Consider the following 18,019-nt stretch of genomic DNA (forward strand, 5'->3'; position numbering starts at 1 on the left):
ATTATTTTTATATCAATTCAAACAGATGCAAAATGACATTGAAACATTTAAGAGGCTGCAAGTAGCAAATATACCAATATTTACATATTTCCAAATGTTAAATCTGTTGCCATTCCTTCCTAGTTGTAGCCATTTAACAGTTACTGTATGATCTGCTTCACTAATTATTCACGCTTCTTTCATCCTTAATAGTTTTTATTTCCTTTTACATTCTGCTGTTTCTGGTTCTGCAGATTCCTCTCTCCTCTGTTTTCTCACCCATCACCCCCTGTCTCTCTGTTTGAATCCACATGGGAGCGTCCTCACAGCCCCGTAATGATAGGTTTTTATTTGTAGTTAAAAACAGTCCAGTTCTGTCTGACAGTTATTGTTTCTGACTAAACTGTCAGACGATAGTTTGAGAACAGACTCAGTCTATTATTGGATCTGATCTCTTTGTTTACAGACATTTACCCATGATGGGGAAAGAGAGTTTAATTCTCATCAACATTGTGGGAAAAATGTCCTCTATGATTTGTACTTTTGAAACCTCAAATATGACTTGTTTATACTGTTTTTTTTTTTTTTTTATTTCACTTTTATCTTCAAAATAGAAGTATAAGTAACTGGAAAGTCCGTTCTCAATAACTCAAATTGTGTGTTTTTGAAAAGTAACTTAAAAAATAACTTTTACAGATGCATTTATGCAAAGATACATTTTGCACCTTTGCTTTGGCTTCATTTTTTAACATCTGAGGTTTGGTCGGTCTAGTACCAAAACCGTCTAGTTGCCAGTGCTTTTTGGTTGTTGTGTTACTACATTTACCAACTAACGGTTGCCATAAGCTACTTTGCGTGGTCTTCGTTCACCTGCAAAGCTTCAGGAGATGAAAACACTTACCTGCATGTTAGTATAGGAGCCATACAGTAGGAGCCATGCAAAAACCTAATGCATTCAATGAGAGTATGCTGACCAGTAAGTGTCTTCAAGCATGTGTTTTAAACTTTTTAAAACAAAACTTTGACTAACTTCCAGCTTAAGGTTCAAAATGCCAAAAAGTAGAAACCATACTTTATTATTCTCTTTCTTTTGATAGTATCCTCTGTTTTGCTTCTCTTTGTATTCTTTGGTCCAAAACACGGCCTACATGAATGCAAACAGCTGGTGCAACATTCTGTCCGTGTCCACTGTTTTTTGAAGTGTTTTTGGATTGTCAAAGTATCTCCAGTTCCCTGGAGTCCTTTCTCTGAAGTGTTTAAGCATCAGTTATATTGGTTTACTTTGCTGATACATTAAAATCAGTTCATTGTATCATAGGGATGTGTGCAATTAGCTGGCTTAACAATTGAATGTCTGTCGGCATCAGAGTTACTAGTCCACTAGTAGTCACTTTACCTGGAGTTAATGGCCACTGCTTTGCTGCCATGATGCTCTTGAATCTATGTAAACAACGGTGGACAGATAGCATCGATAGCATCAGAGTTACTAGTCCACTAGTGGTCACTTTATCTGGGGTTAATAGCCACTGCTTTGCTACCCTATTGCTCTTGAATCTATGTACAGTAAACAACGATGGACGATAGCATCGACAGCATCTTGTAGGAACACCAACGTTTATCACTATTTTGATCTAGAAAATGGTGGTGAATAAGAAACCACATTCAGAGCAAGAATGTGATTGTTTACATGCTAACACTGCCACCAAACTCTGCAAACCAATTCATGCAAACCATTTACTGACTGATGCAGTGATCTCCTAACCTTGCAAAGCTGATGGATTGGCCAGGTTCCATGTCAGTCATTAGGTGAATCCATCTTGCAAAATTTCAGTCTGAAACATTTGTGCCTGATCTGAGAAAGACTGGAACAGTCAGAGTCATTTGAGGAGGCAGATTCTGAGTGTTTACTGAATTCTAGACTAATCGACTTGACTGTAGTGGTGTAACAGTTCATGGAGGTCACGGATCATCATTGGTTAATTGGTAATAAAGAAAAATAAAGTCCCGAATAAACTGACCTAAATCTAGGTTTTTTTTGCATTTATTACTCCTTAGCTTACATTAGTGAAGCTTACAGTTTGATCTTATATTTAGAACTGTGTGATAGTTGGTGCAGCCTGTGGTGTATTTAACATGAAAAAAGAGCAAAAAAAAAAAACTTTAAAAAGATGAAAAATAAAAAGCATCAGACAAATGAAAATTCTAATATCACATTAGAATGATAAAATTAATACAAGGTAATGATGACAATAAGACACGTATTTTAAAACCTTTTTATCATGATTATGATTTATGTGGTGTACTGTGACGCCATCATGTAGTTGTTATTAAACAGCATATTAGAGGTGATGCAGGGATATGTAGAGGCAGAGAACACCAGCTACAGTGTGTATTACTTGTAGCAGCTGTATTTTATTTCTGTATGTATTTGTGTGGCCTTTAAAATACGTGAGCGTCACTGAAGTCCTTGACCTCCTCTGCTTTTACATCCAAAGGCTTTTTGGAAGCATGGGGAAGCTGCTCTGCTGCTGCTGCACCCATAGCTGACGTTTCTTCTTCGTGTGTTTTGTTTTGCCTTATTCCTCCTCTCCTTCGTACTTGTTTGTTCTTCTTTTAGACCATAGACTGTAGAAAGAATTCAGACTTACTCTTTGTCAGGCTACTTGACACAATTACAATTCCCTTTGACTGGATTTGCAGTGATATCCCAAGGAAACCAATCATTAAAATTATATGTTGTGTTTTTCAGTATTAGACATTTTCAGCAATCTATTAGTGTTTGTGTAAAGAGTTTTTAACATGTGGCTCTTGCTGTCTAGTTGTTGTCAGTGAGAAGATTCAAGCTGTGTGATTTTATTTTTAAACTGTGATTTTTTTTTTGTTTAAACCTTTCAACACTTTCAGAGAATGCAGCTATTGTCAGCAACATGTGTCTGTAACACAGCACATCAGAGATTATTTCCTCATGCAGCTGCTGTCACTTTGTCACTCATTAGCCTCTCTAACCTGAATCCTCTCAACAATCAGGTGTTACAGATGCATGTTATCATCACAGAGAGATTCTCCTCTCCTCTGAGTTTAACAGGTGTGGGTTGTTTGACTTTGAACCTTGATTTTAATGAGAGGATGTTTCAGTTTGAAATGAAGCTACAGATGAAAGAGCAGAGCTCCTTCCCTCAGTCAACAGACCAGAGGATACAGACATTTCTCCAGCAAAAGATTCAGCTTTCTACAGTCTTTTATCGATTTAAAGTTTTTGTAAGGGTTAAAAAAAAGTTTCAGAGTTTATTCTAACGAAAGAAGAAAACTAACATCTCTTTCTTTTTTAAATTGGCTTGGCTGATAATATGTTGGAACAAAAAAACTAAGTTTGTTGTAAACCCTCACTTTTAACTGTCTGGAAGCTTGTGAACTGAAGTATTTTGAAAAATTGGACCATAAAGTCCTTATTTTTACACGAGAGTTGTGTTGCCATAAAAAGTTCTGCTTTAAAGTATTTCTTTCTCTTGTCTGGACTTTTCACACCAAGGATGGGAAGCTCAAACGCTCTTGCAACACTGTGCTACAGATGCTAATGCAAGCTGTCGGACTCCAGGTTATCAGAGCCTCACTGAATCCGTTAAATGCCTCCATGAGCTACACAATTACCAAACAATGAAAGCAAAGTAGTAGAAAGTAGAAAGTAAAGTTTTAAGGAAGTTCCACAGAACGTTTCTGAGGTATCACATTCACAGGAATGGCTTGGACAGGAGTACACACAGATGGACGGATAATGCCTGTAGCTTCGGCTAATGCCAGTGTAGAAGCATGAATGTATTGTGTTCTTAATAAGTTGTTTCAAAGCTCTGCAGATGGTCCAGAGCAGATCCAGAACACAACTGGTATTATATCTACCCAAAACTGCATGCCACTCCATAGTTCATCTCCCTCCACTGGCTCCCAGCTGCTGCTTAACACCAGGCGCTTCATCACAAACTTTTCTCCTCTGTTGCTTCATCTGGTGGAAAGAGTTACCACATTCCAAATTCCAGTCAGTTCCCTTTGTACATGAATAATTGTGCACTTATTGATACCGATGATGATGATTATAAACAATGTTATCAAAATATTGTATTGAAAATACTCAATGACTCTCTGTTGTGGAGTCTTTCACCCATAATTTCCACATACCCTGCTTCACAGTGCTGTGGTTTTGCTCTGACTGAAGGTGCGGGAGTACATTACTAAGTTAAAAGTTTCATGTTTGCTACAAACAATCTGTAAAATTTGATGACTTTTTACCCCAAAAGTTTACTTTTCCTTGTCAGTGGCACTGTTATAGCTGTGACCCACTGACCTCCCAGTGACCTTTTGCTGGTGCTGCAGGATGATTGGACTTGATGTTGATATATTGAAGGTTTTTGATGCAGAGTCTGTGCATTGTGCTGTATGTTAAAGTTGACTGGAAAATTACCTTCGCCAAGAAGGTTATGTTATCGGCAGGGTTTGTTAGTTAGTTTGTTTGTTAGTTTATTTGTTAGTTTGTTAGCAACATAACTCAAAAAGTTATGGAGGGATTTTGATGAAATTTTCAGGAAATGTCAGAAATGGCATAAGGAAGAGCTGATTAGATTTTGGGAGTGATCCAGATCACCGTCTGGATCCAGGAATTTTTTTAAAGGATTCTGTACTATTGGGAGATAGGGCTAATGGCAGAAGTCTGCGCTCTCTGAGTGCTTTTCTAGTTTGCAAGTTTGGATTGATCTGCTCTATGGGGATTGACGTGGTTTGGCAGTGGCCAGTGCCAAAATAAAACCTGGAGCGAATCTCCCACTAAATGAGCATAGTGGAACTTCAGGCACGCGCTGAGGCCGGACAGAAGCATGGGCTCCGATTGTCTTGAGAGGGAACCATTTTTTCCACCAGCAGATTGTGGCGTAGCCATTGTATGTGGGAAATGGAGGTCAGGGTTTTAATCTTAGGCCTTTCAATTTTTTATTCATATATGTAATAGCGCTGTCAACATTTTTTTTTATTCATTTCAATTTACCAATCACAGTGGTGAAAAATATCAATCAATCAATCAAACAATCAGTTAATCTTTATTTGTATAGCACTTTTCATACATTAAAATGTGGCACAAAATGATTTACACAAAACAAAAAATTAAAAGAAAAACATGAGTTCGCACCCCCATCCCTCACCCATTACCCCCATCCCACCCTATTCCCTCACCCTCTTCCCCAATCTCTAGTCCAGTCCACATCTAACATCGGCAACTATGTCATAAATAATGGACTCCTTACAAACAGAACATGCATACCGAGGAAACGCTGTCTTAAAATTCAGAATGAGGAAACACTGGAGGTTAGGCTCGAATCTTAAAACAAATTCACGGTAAATGAAATAAAAACAGAATGAGAAGATACTAGAATAAGAATAAAAACAAAATATAGCTCAATAAAACTGTATAAAATGAGTATAAAACACAAAAAGAAAGCTTGGTAAAGTTATAATAAGAGGATAAACTACAAACAGGCAATCCTAAAATTAGAAAATAATGAGATAAAACCTAAAACACAGACAAAATTAAGAGGATAAACTAAATTTTGCTTAAAGCCAGGCTAAAAAGGTAGACCTTGAGTTTGATACATATTTAGTGCTTGATAGCACTCCAATGCCATCACATATCTGGGTAAAGTAGCTTTGTGACCTTGATTAAGACACATGCAAAAAATCTCTGTGCTATTCTACAGATTAACACAATCCCACATTGACAAGTAAGTGGATGATCTGTCCTTGTAAAACCATGTAATGCATTTTTGTTTTGTTGTATGATTTTATTTTAATTATTGTTGATTGTACACTAAGCACAGCTCCGTCGGTTTCAAATTCACTATGGAACTCAACAATAGGAAATGCTTTATCAGGCTTATGTTGATCTTGCAGAATCTGAAGACCTCAAGCATAAGAAAAGTTGTGAAACAGTGAACGAGAGCAGCACCAGGCTTAAAATGTGTATCACCATCAGTGGCTAAATAAGATTTCATTTGAATCCTGTGTTTCTCACCACACAGTAGAAATAAAAAAAGAGTCTCAGCCTGCTGACGATGATACTGAAGGGAAAAAAATGTGAACAGATTGCTCAAACTCTGCCTTGAATAACAAACGCAGACAGCTTCAGTCTAAATGAGTTTTGTTCCAGTGAGGTCCTCGGTGTCGTCTGCAGACTCCTCCTGGTGTGCACACTTCATTTTGTCTCTCTTTTAAATCTCTCTCTGTTTTGATTTCCATCTTCTGGAGCTCTGCTGGAGGACTGCTAATTAATGTTTACGCTCTGTTTTATGTTTCCTGGAACTCTTTGCAGAAGAAGAGCGACTGATTGATGTTTTTTTTTTCACAAAGTACAATACGAGCAGCGTTAACTCTGACATAAATTAATGTGTCCATGAACAAACTGTGAGGGACTCTGAGCTGCTGATTGGATTCAGACTCATCTCTCTCCAGTGAAATGATACGATGAATTTGTGTATGCACATGTAGATCACATTATGCCTTCCTCTGTGGTCAACTAATCAGGTTAAAATGAAGCGTGTAACTGCAGCTGGTGTTTAGATTTGACAGCCTCTCTTCATGTTTGTATCTCGACACCTTCAGAGGTTTCTGATCGGTCTCAGTCAGCTGATTAGCATTCACATTAAATACACTGCTTTCCTTACAGCATATCAATAACCTGAGCCTGCTAATAAGCCTGTAGTGTTGTTTGGGGCGTCACATTTTTCATATAGTTCAGACATTTATTTGTCACAACAGGGATGCAGTAAGAAAAAATCCTCAAGTTTAGTTTTCATGTGTGAATGCTTTAATTCCTACATCAAAATTTAACTTTTTTTTACCCAATTAAACTTTTCAGTATAAAATCAATCATTGGTGTCTATTTTGCAAACTACTCTCACTGTCATGATGCCATCCAGAAACTCTTTAAAAGTATCGACTTTCTCTCCCAACTGAACTCATGCTACTGTGGCATTATTATTTTTAGAAAAAACCCAGTAGACTCAAATTTATCATTGAGGAGAAAAAACTGAAACTATCAGGATTAGAGGTTCCATCTCCTTGGGTAAGACGCTAACTAACACTGCCAAAGAGTTTCTGGGAGTCAAATCAGTGAAGCGTCTTTTCGTCTAAACTACAAATACTGGAAAACTTGGGCAGTACTTTGGGGCGCAGCAGAGTCGTGACGCAAGCAAACAGCAATAAGATGCCGGTGCAATTATGGCGGAAGACATTAGCATGGATGCTGCTATAGTGTCAGTTTTATCAGAGCTTGAAGACATTTCTTCGTTAAAGAAGAACAAAGAACAGCACTGAGTTGTTTTCTTTTCAAAGAAAACACTGACATGTCTACAGTCGCCATGGTTCACGTTATGCAGTTCACTATGGAGTTTACTGCTCGGTATTGGCGACAACATCTCATGTTTTGTTGCTCTGTTTTGTTTTTTTTTTCAAAGGCTCTGCCCTTTCCCAAACACTGGCTATGGGAGGTTTTCCAGGTGGATGTGTGAAACAAATCCATCTGGCGTTTCAGGTTAACAAACAGTAGGATGAAGCCAGATTTTAAGGTGGAAAAATAGATAAAGTGATAAAAAAAAAAGATTTTTAAAAACCAAGGTTGGAATAAAAAGTAATTTTAAACTTCCCACCTTGATGTGTTTTTAATTTTTCTTTCTTTAAGTTGCTTACAGGAAAAATAAAGAAATGTTGACCGGTGAAAAATAAGCAGCTGTGTGGATGGTTTCTTGCTCGCTGTAGCTCCTCTGTTCTCTATACCTTTTGAAGATTTTGGATTTTTTAAAAACATGTTTTATTTCTTCTTCTTCTTTGCTTCTCTCTCCTCCCTCCCCCCTCTCACCCGTGCGCTCCCTGCCTGGCCTGCCCCGCTATAGCTCCATTGCTCTGCGGCCTCTCTTTAGTATCTCCCGCCGGCTACAGCTTTGTACCTCCTTCCTCTGCTCCCTTCTGGTCAGGTACAGGTATCGCTTACTCTCTTTCTGTATCCGTATTTCTCTCTCTCTCTCTCTTTGCTTTCATGTTGCAGGCTGCTTAGCATGCTGGCTGCAGCTCAGTGCAATCACATCATCGCCTCCATCTCTGCCTTTACATCTGCCATCCAGCCTCACATTGCACCATTTCACCTCATGCATAGTCGTGTGCTCATAAATATCATAAAGTGTGCTGAATACAGCGGCTGTTTGTTTTTATAATGCATGTCTGTTCTGTTTATATATGTGCCTTTGTGCACTTAGCATGGAAATGCCAGTGTGTGAGACTTAGTGTGGAATGTGTCTGTGTGTGTCAATCAGAGAAAAGGTAAAGGTGTCCAAACACAGAGCTCCTTTATATTAGATATTCCACCCCCCTGGTCAGGTTGTAGAGGTCTGACACTCCATTTCCACCTGTCAGCTCAGCTTGGTTTCGCTCAGAGTCTGCGGGCTGGGATGGAGCAGGGCTAACTAGCTAACCTGCTCCACAGCTGTCTGTTATACTGCTGTCTGCCTGACACTATGTGTTGTTACACACTGACATGCACACATTTACACACAAGCTGCTGCTAGATAAACTCACCTGGACCTTTACAATTCTAGAGAAAGCTGCACAACTACAAATTTAGCATGTATTTATAGAATATTTGACCCCAGAATTTTTCCAACATACTTAACATACATGCACTTTTTACTACAGTTTCCCTTTCTTCGAATGCATCAATGTGTTTTTTGCAAATACACATACCTGGTTTTTATCTGTCATGCACAATATTATTGGCATGATATCAGTATCAGCATTTAGCTAAAAAAGTTGAATATTGATCTGCAGATATAAAAATTTCTGCTAATATTTCTGGCAGCTATATCGGCCATACACACAGTAAACCAGTGGTTCTCAACTGGTGGTTTGGGAACTTAAAAGTTGGTTGCAAAGCTCTTTCCAGTGGGCCGAAAATATGTGTCTGGAAAAACATGGCAAAAACTCTATGTAGTCAAGCCCTACATGGATTTAGAGTGAAGTCAGTCATGTATTTTTAGGTTTTCTTATAATAACCAGTAAATTCCAGTATTTGCCTCAAGAGATGTACTTGTTTATCTCATTTTCTGTGGAATATAAAGTTAAAATAAAAAGGAAGTTCCTCAAGAAGTTACCAAATTTTCATGCTGTTCCAGAAAAATTAAGTAAAATTAGGTTTATGCATGCATGTTCTCCTGTAATAAAGGGCGTTTGAACATGTTTGTCATGTCCTGTCCCTTGTTTAGTTATTTTTTGATCTATCTCGGGTGTAAACTGCAATGTTTTTCATTCTAGTGGTTAGCAATTAAAAAAAAAAAAAAAAAAAAAAAGATGCAGTTTCTCTTTAGGGGGTGCTGGTGGGCCCTGAGCCTGACCAGCTGAGAACCACTACATTACACAGCAAAACCCAGAGGGTTGAATTCTCAGTGTTGATTTTAACCCCCAAAGTGTAATTTTAATTCCATTCTGAGTTAAACAGCCTTTAATGATGGAGTTAACTGACAGTGTAAATGCATGGAGTGTTAATTCTGCTCTGTAGAGTCAATTGATCTAGGCTTTGCCCACTGCGATTCCATATTTTGGGGGCAGGTTTTTCCATCATGCTCTTGTACAAAGTGTTTAGATGTTTTAAATACAGTATATGTATCTGTGTTTAAATATATTTAAATTCTGCCTGTTTTACAGCAATCACTGCTGGTTTTTCTTTGCTTATTTTTATCTTAAACACTTCTGCACCATGCATGAAGTTATTCACCAAGTTACTGGGATCCCACCAGTGGCATGGGCAGCGGTGAGCTGAATCTATTCAGCGTTTGTCTCTTTGCTCCATTCCTACCAGAAAACACCTGACTTAGCCACAGGTGTCCAGGACAAAACATCACTCTTTAGTAATTATGAACAGCTTGTTAAAATTAGCTTTTTTAAAAAGTAATTAGTTACATCATTATTTACAACTTACAGTATTAATATGTGGATAACACTTTAATCGTTTAAATAATCCATTTGGAGAGTACATTTTTAACGCTAAAAAGAAGTGTTGAGCTAAAGTAACACTGGCTACTGCTGAGAAGAGTTTATTTCCAACTCCAGAAGTGTCCATAATGACATTTAATAAGTGTTAAGGTACCAATTTTCAAAAAATAGTCTCATCGACTTTCTGTGGTGTGGACCCATATAGACGCTGTAAAAGTGTCAGTATTAACTCTAACAGTGTTAATTTGAATATGCATTTTTTTTTTTGTTTGTTTATTTGTTTTCCATATAGACATGCACGTCTACTTCCCTCTCTTTCTCTCTCAGATTTGTTTGGCTGAGCCTCTCTTTCCACTTGAGATTCCTGGTGGTTTTTACGATAAACACTGTGTGTATATATTGGAAGCAGTATTGGCTAAACTGAGTGTGGAAATATAAACATATTTGATACTGTTAATGGTCCAAATCGTGCATCCCTAGTGAATGTACATGTACAAGGATGGAATTTTACCATATTATATGATGCACAGGTGACAGCCAAAGCTTTGACTTGTGACTTGAACGACAGACATGAGAGACTACAATAGTGTCTGAACAGCCATCACAATGAATGTGATGATGTTGAAATGATGAAGAGCTTGGCTAGATATCACCTTGAATAAAGACTGCAAACATACTGTATTCATTGTTCTTTTTTCTTGTCAAGGGGTTTATTCAAGCATTTAAAATACTGTAATGGAAGTACCCTCTTCTCTGATGTCTTGTGTTGTATTTCTGCAAATAAGGGGGGTACATGTGAGAGTATGTGAGAGATGATGGTTTGATAGGTCATCAGGTTTTCAGATCAAAATATCACCATCATATGTCCATCTGTGCATGTGTACATGTAGGTGTTTACGCTGAACCATTTTAAAAACTATTTTTAACTCTCCCCTCTGTCTCCCTCTGTTTTCAGTGTTTACTCCAAAGGTGATCGGCGTAGCGATAGCACGGTACGACTTCAGCTCTCGGGACACGCGGGAGCTGTCTCTGCAGGAAGGTGACGTGGTGAAAATCTACACAAAGTCGGGCGCAAACGGCTGGTGGAGGGGCGAGGTCAACGGCAGAGTGAGTGACAGGATTATTATTCTCTTTTTTTTGTCTTTCCTCTTTTTTTTCTCAGTTTAGTCTTTGTAATATTGGGAAGAAGTGGCAACAAATCCATCCTGCATTTCTATTAAAAGTTAGCTGGCTATGAAATACTACCTGTCATTCAATTGTCTCGTTTTCAGCAGAGTTTGAGAACTTTATTTGCTGTTTTTGCTGACTTTCAGAGTATTAAATCCAATCATAGGACACACTTAAAACAAGATGTTTTACAGAGGAGAAAATTGGCAGACACTCCTCTACAGGTACCCGGAAGGGTCTTTTCAAATTTAATCTTTTCTATATTTAGTCGGTCATGTAAATTTTTCCAACTCTTTTTTTTTCACTTCTTCTTCTGTGGTTTAAATTGTTAATTTTCCCTCCAATAACCACAAGCGCTCTATAATCAAGCATGCAGCTCCAATTCTAAATGCAGAGAGATATAAGTACACCCTCCTACTCCCACACATGCTGCAGTGTTTTGTGAACAGCTGTCTTAAATGAACGGTGTTTGTTATGTGTGTGTGATGTTTCTCTGGTGCAAACTAAACTGTATGTGTAGAGTCTGCAGAGAGCTCTTGGAGTCTCTGTAGAGCTTCACACAGTTAAAACAACAACACACAGAACTGCAGGCTGTAGACAAACTGTCTAAATGTCTACAGAAAGACACTGTATGACACCACTATAACCTGAAGATATCAGTTTAGTGTCATGGAAAGCTGTTAAAGTCGTGAAAAGGGCAGAAAACATGCAACATTAAAACATGATTTTTTTTTGTCATCAGAAGACACTTTCGGATAATTCTTATTCAACTCTAAGCTATCCACAACACTTTTGCATATTTTGGACCTTAAGGGCCTCTGTATATGGTGCCAGTTGCATCCATAACCTCAGTTTCAGAGCACTTCTCCCCAGTGAAGTTACAGAAGTAACCTGACATCTACTTTCCTCTGTAAGTCATTCACACTCTGTATTCCCTCATAAAGATGAGTCGGAGCTCATTTGTTATACAGCTCAACAGGATCCGCCCACTTTTCTGGCAGCTCTTGTTCTGGAAGTAAAATTCGCCACTCAGATCCTCCATTTACATATCTCAAAATCCAACATAACTTTGCAAAGCTGTTGGATTGGCCAAATTCTATGTCTGCCATTTGGCTGATACATCTTGCCAAGCCCCACTCTGAAACAGTTGTTCCAGGTCTGATAACAGAAAAGACCAATCAGCAAAGTTTGAGGAGACTGAGGCGGTAGTTATGTGCAGGGTTTAGTAGTAGTGAAAGCTGGTAGCAATGTCTGCCACTATTGTGGTGATTAGTTCAGATGAAGTCATAGTATAGCATCAGTTTTATCTGAACTGGACCACCACAACATTTTAGAAAAAGGTAGTGGTGCAAGAATATGAACATATTTTTTGTGAGGATGAAGGAACTCCATATCTCAGTAGGTGTCTCAGAGGAACCAACAATCAGAGATTTGGCTGTGATTCTACAGTTGAAGGCACTGTAGTATTTTGGGCTAATGACAAATAAACTGTTTTTCTTAAAAAAGGATGAAAGAAGCTGAGCAGGTCCAAATAGATTTCTGTAAATGTCAAAAAGCTGTGTTGGTCCAAATAGATGCGCTCATCAGAATAATATAACAGGTGGGCACAGGGTCTGATGAACCATTGAATACTTCAGGAACTTATATTGTTATGTCATACTCAAGTAGCTGGTTGTAAGTCTACCTTTGAGGTTTCACACATTATGGTAATAATGAAACACGCTATAGAGCGAATGAATGGGATTTTTGCTTGTGGAACCATGCTGTTGAACTTTATAGTTAACAAAGCTGGAAACATAAGTCATAAAAATAAGATTTTTCAGTGCTTGGCTGCATTCATTTTACCCACTACCTTTATGAGCCTTCTGGGACTGGCTTCTGAGAGGCGCCCCCACAGCATGATGCTGCCACCACTGATATAAAGCAAGGTGGGGAGTGTCTTGTCTGGCAAGAAGCTCCATTTTGGTCTCATCAGACCAAAGAACTTTCATCCACTTGACCATGGAGTCACCCACATGCCTTTTGATGAACTTTAGTCAAGACTTAATCTGAGTTTTCTTCAACAGAGGCTTTCTTTTTACTTCGAGTTGTCTAAAAGCATTCTGGTTGTTATAGAAAATCTGAGGAAGAAATGCAAGGAGGTAAAGAAAGAATGCAACCGATAACAAGTGCCACTGTCCTATCCTGTATAAGTACTGATCCCCATCTGTGTCCCCCTCCTCAGGTTGGCTGGTTCCCATCCACGTACGTAGAGGAAGGTGAGGAGTGACAGGTCTCACATGGTGAGAAGAAGAGTTGAATAAATGAAGAAGTGCTGCAGCACAAAGACAGAGACTTTCTGCTGATTCCTCTAGAGAAACTTTCAGTCTCCTCCAAGGATCTGAAACCTCCCCGAGGCCTTCAGGGGAGAGAAAAGGGCTACAGACCACTGGAACGCCACTTCGTCATCTCTGCTTCGCTGTGTGTGGACTCCACCATAGAGCAGCTTGGCTGACAGCGGGACACAAGCCCCCAGTCAGACACCCCTTACTCACCTTATTCGTCCATCCATAATTCACAATCTTATCTCTCCCTCCTTCTCTCTCATCCTTGAACTCCCACCTGTTTCTGCTGCCAAGTTGGCCATCCCCAAGCTGTCCATAAAAGACACAAACTTTACCCTTACATCCATGCACTGATCCACCCATCCTCGCAGCCTCTGTGGAATCAGAGTCGACCCTTTCTTTCATCCCTCTCCCCCTTTAAAGGATTTCAGTCTGTGTTTCCTCCACTAATGCAGCTGTTTATTGATGACTCGATGACCCAGATTCACACAAAAACACACCACCCACCTCTCCAGCCTCAGATTATGATCACACACTCTCACAGGAGATGTAGTAGAAGGATAGCATCACTTCACAGTTGGCATTGATCGCTGTTGTTCTTATTTTCCTCACTCCTCCTTCATTCTTTATCTGCAGCCCAGACTCTCATCTTTTCACGTGTCTCTGCCGTTAGCAATCCTCGGCTCTTATCAGTGACAGGAGCCCACTCGCCAAGGGTTTATCTTATTGGAGGCATTAGCTGCTTGTCGGGGAATCACACTAACCAGAGAGTACCTGAGGAAATATACATAAACTCATGGACATTGAGCTCCATTTTATTTTCTTTTTTCCATCTGTCTCTAGCATATTTTTTATATCCCCTTTATTTATTTTATCAGGAATTTGGCCGATAGTTAAATTTAGAATAACTGTGAGATATGGCTGTCAAAGTACCATAATTTTAAACCTAGATATAATACTACTTAATAGTATTGTTGCTAATGTCCTATATTTGGAGAAACATTTTATAGACTAAAATAAAGAATAAATTGCACAGATATGTTTGCAACAAGGTAGTACAATGCCTATAAAAAGTATTCTAGCCCTTGGATGTTTTACCCTTTTATTGACTTTATAAATCAATCAAGATCAAAATAATTTGGCTTTTTAAATTTAAAAATACGTTAAGTCAGAGTGAAAACAGATTTCGACAAAGTAATGTCAATTGAATAAAAAACTAAGGTAAAATGAGTGACTCCTTAAATATTCACCCACTTCAAGTCAGTATTTAGTAGATGCACCTTTGGCTGGAATCACAGCTCTGAGTCTGTGTGAATAGGTCTCAGTCAGGCTTGCACATCTGGACACTGCAATTTTACTCCATTCTTCTGTGCAAAACTGCTAAAGCTCTTTCAGGTTGCACAGGGATCAGGGGTGAACAGCCCTTTTAAAGTCCAGCCACAAATTCTCTATTGGATTGAGGTCTGGGCTTTGACTCGGCCACTTTTAACCATTTCTGTGTAGTTTTGGCTTTAAATGCTTCTTTATTGTCTCACTGGAAAATCAATTTCCCAAGCTGTAGTGTTCTTTAAGACTGAATAGAATTGTCCTCCAGGACTTTCCTATATTTTACCACATTCAGTTTTTGGTGTGTTTGTGGTGATGTGCGGTGTTTGGTGTCAAACATAATGTCTGATTGCAAAAAGGCTCCATCTTTGTCTCATCAGACCAGAGAACTTTTCTCCTAGTTGACATGGAGTCTCCCACATAGTTTTGGTGAACTCTGGTGGGGATTTAATCTTAGTTTTCTTCAGTTGTGGCTTTCTCTTTGCCACTCTCCCCTAACAGTTGTATGTATGTGAGTCTCTCCCATCTCAGATAAAGCTTGTAACTCCTTCAGAGTAGTCACAGGTGTCTTGGTGGCCTCTCTCACTAGTCTCCCTCTTGCACAGCTAATCAGTTTGTGAGGACTGCATGATCTATTCAATTTCCACATGTTATAGTCCTTCCATTTCTTGATGATGGATTTAACTGAACTTCGGGGGATGTTCAGTGCCTTGGATCTTTTTTTGTATCCGTCCCATTTTTCATTAACCTGTTCTCTGAGTTGCTCAGTGTTCTTTTGTCTTGATGGTGTAATGGTAGCTAGGAATGCTGATTAACCAGGGACTGGGCTTTCAACACAGGTGTCTACAATCATTTGAGACGTCCCTATTTCACTAACTGCGAGACTACTAGGACCAACTGGCTAGACCTCTGTTGAATTAGGTCAGTCACTTTAAAGGGGCCAAATATTTATGCAGTCACTTATTTTACATTACATATTTTTTATTTAATTGATATTAACTTGTAGAAACCTTTATTCACTTCGACATTAAAGAGATTTCTTTTGTTATTTTTTCCTTAAAATATATTTTGACCATGATTTGATTTGTAAAATGTGTAAAATCAATAAAAGGGTAATTGATAGGCAGTGTATATTGAAATAAAACACCAATGTATTTGTGAAATTTAGTCTAGATCTAGGTTTTGGTCAGAAATATGATTGAAGTTCAGCAATTCTTTAAAGCTTTAGTTATTTTTGATATGAGCTATAATTACATTGATATATATTGCATTTGTAGTATTGCATAAAATTGAAATTTTTGACTTTATTTCAACATTATCCTACCATTTTACGCATCTAAATTTTCCATCAGATGCTACTAATGGTGTCCACTTTAGAGGTTTCCCTCTTATGATTGTAATTTTGCAAAAACAGGGCATTTTCAGTTTTTCAGTGGTATTTATGCTTTAATGCTTAAACAAACAGAACTAATACAAGCTTTCTATCTCCCTTCTGTCCTCCCTCTCACCCCCCCTCCCCTCTCTCAGCGTCCCACCCTCACCCCCTGTTCACATTATGCACACCGTCTCCTTAATCCACAGTGAAAGAGGATTTTCCCACATTTGAGGGAATAAATACCTTTACAGAAAAACACTCGTCATGTCGCCACGCTCAGATACACGAACGGACTCAGACAGAATAAGACGGCAACTTACGTTGTCTGGAGACGGGGCCAAAAACCCCCCAGCAGCAGTGGCAGCTGCATTTTAATCTCAGCCGGGATGTGATTTTTGTTATTTCTCTGCTGGGAAACTAAACACACTTCTTTGTTCAAATATGTAGATAGAGAGATTTTTTATTTAAGTCATGGTTTCTGTTTGGAGAAATCTCCCTAAGACAGTCAATCATAAAAAGAGCCATTTTTATAAAGATGGTCTGAGCATTACTTTAGTTGGAAACTGCTTTAAGGAGAAAGGTATAGGAAACACAGCCAGACTTTCACACACCCACACACGCCTAAGCATGACATTTTACGAGGCGCTCATCTATTTTCTGTAAAGGGAAACTATTTATGTCACAGAAGGCCTAAGAGAACATGCGTATATGCATTTTATTTTAGTCTGAGTAAATATTGCTTGTTTCTTTTTTTTTTAGATTATTTGTCTCGTGTTATGTTAAAGTTGGATTTCATGTAATAATGAGTTGAATTTAGTCATTTTATTGTCAATATCTCAAGACATAAGCTTGTCATTATGGGAAAATATCCTAAAATAAGACAAATAAGTGAGAAAACAAGCCATATTTACTCAGTATCACAGGAGGGAAATGTTTGTCTTTTTGGGCCTTCTGATTATATAACCTGCTATGTAGATCAACTATCTGTCACTGAAACACACATAATGGGGTGGTTGAATCAGAAGCAGCTTGTATTGGTATTTAGTACCTGGATCTGCTGTCATGTAGCCTGAAACCTAATGCTGCATCTGTAACAGCCCTCCACTCAGAGCTATCACCCTCCCCTGTCATGTTTTGTGAATTGAAGGCTGAATTTATTGTAAAGACTGCTTTTGTGTGCTCTAAATGGTGCTATTATGTTAAAAATAATCTCCCTGCCCGCTCTGCTGTTGTCATATGTGTAAAGGAGTTTTTGTTCTCACTTTGTTCTTACATTGTCGGACTGAAGAATTGTGGGAAGAAGAGTTGTATTCATGTATTTTTGCATTTTGACGTCCCCCTTTTCCCAATATTTTCCACTGTGTCATTAAGTGACCACTAGATGGCAGCATGCTAAACACATCTCCTCCTCTCTAAGCTGTAACCTTCAACTTAAAAAGTTTAGAGATGACATCATCTAATGAGGAGGTGAATGTTGTTTAAATAAGTGTTCAGCATCAGAGCCAGATTTAAAGATGACACATTTAATGCGCTAGAGAGAATCTCACATGGTCACTCTGGAAAGTTTCTTCACATGTTCCCTGATATTTTTGGACCTTTTTTGCGCAGTAGATGATATTTCTCTGCCTCCTGCAGCCTCTAAGCTGCCAAACATTAAATTTATAACATCTTTAGGAAATATTCAGTCTCACTGATGCGATCGAGCAGCAGCTCATCTCCTGTCAAGGGAGAGGTGTTGAGGCAGAGCATGATTCTGTAATCTCAGACTTCTGTAATCCACTCCTCCTCCTCGTCCTCCTCCTCCTCCTCCGCCCACATGAACTCTGACAGCAGG

At 38.7% G+C, this 18,019-nt stretch overlaps 1 protein-coding gene across 1 annotated transcript in view; it reads left to right on the plus strand.

Annotated features, from left to right (window-relative positions):
• LOC121527362 (guanine nucleotide exchange factor VAV3) overlaps positions 1-14,656 on the plus strand; it is a 159,075-nt gene extending 144,419 nt beyond the window's left edge. The window contains exons 26-27 of the mRNA XM_041814298.1: positions 10,949-11,100; positions 13,385-14,656. Coding sequence (XP_041670232.1) covers positions 10,949-11,100; positions 13,385-13,429 — 197 coding nt within the window. The 3' untranslated portion in view covers positions 13,430-14,656. The remainder of the gene's footprint in view (positions 1-10,948; positions 11,101-13,384) is intronic.
• The last annotated feature ends 3,363 nt before the right edge of the window (positions 14,657-18,019 follow it).

The sequence above is a fragment of the Cheilinus undulatus genome, linkage group 19 (genome assembly GCF_018320785.1).
Source record: "Cheilinus undulatus linkage group 19, ASM1832078v1, whole genome shotgun sequence".
Taxonomy (NCBI): Eukaryota; Metazoa; Chordata; class Actinopteri; order Labriformes; family Labridae; genus Cheilinus; species Cheilinus undulatus.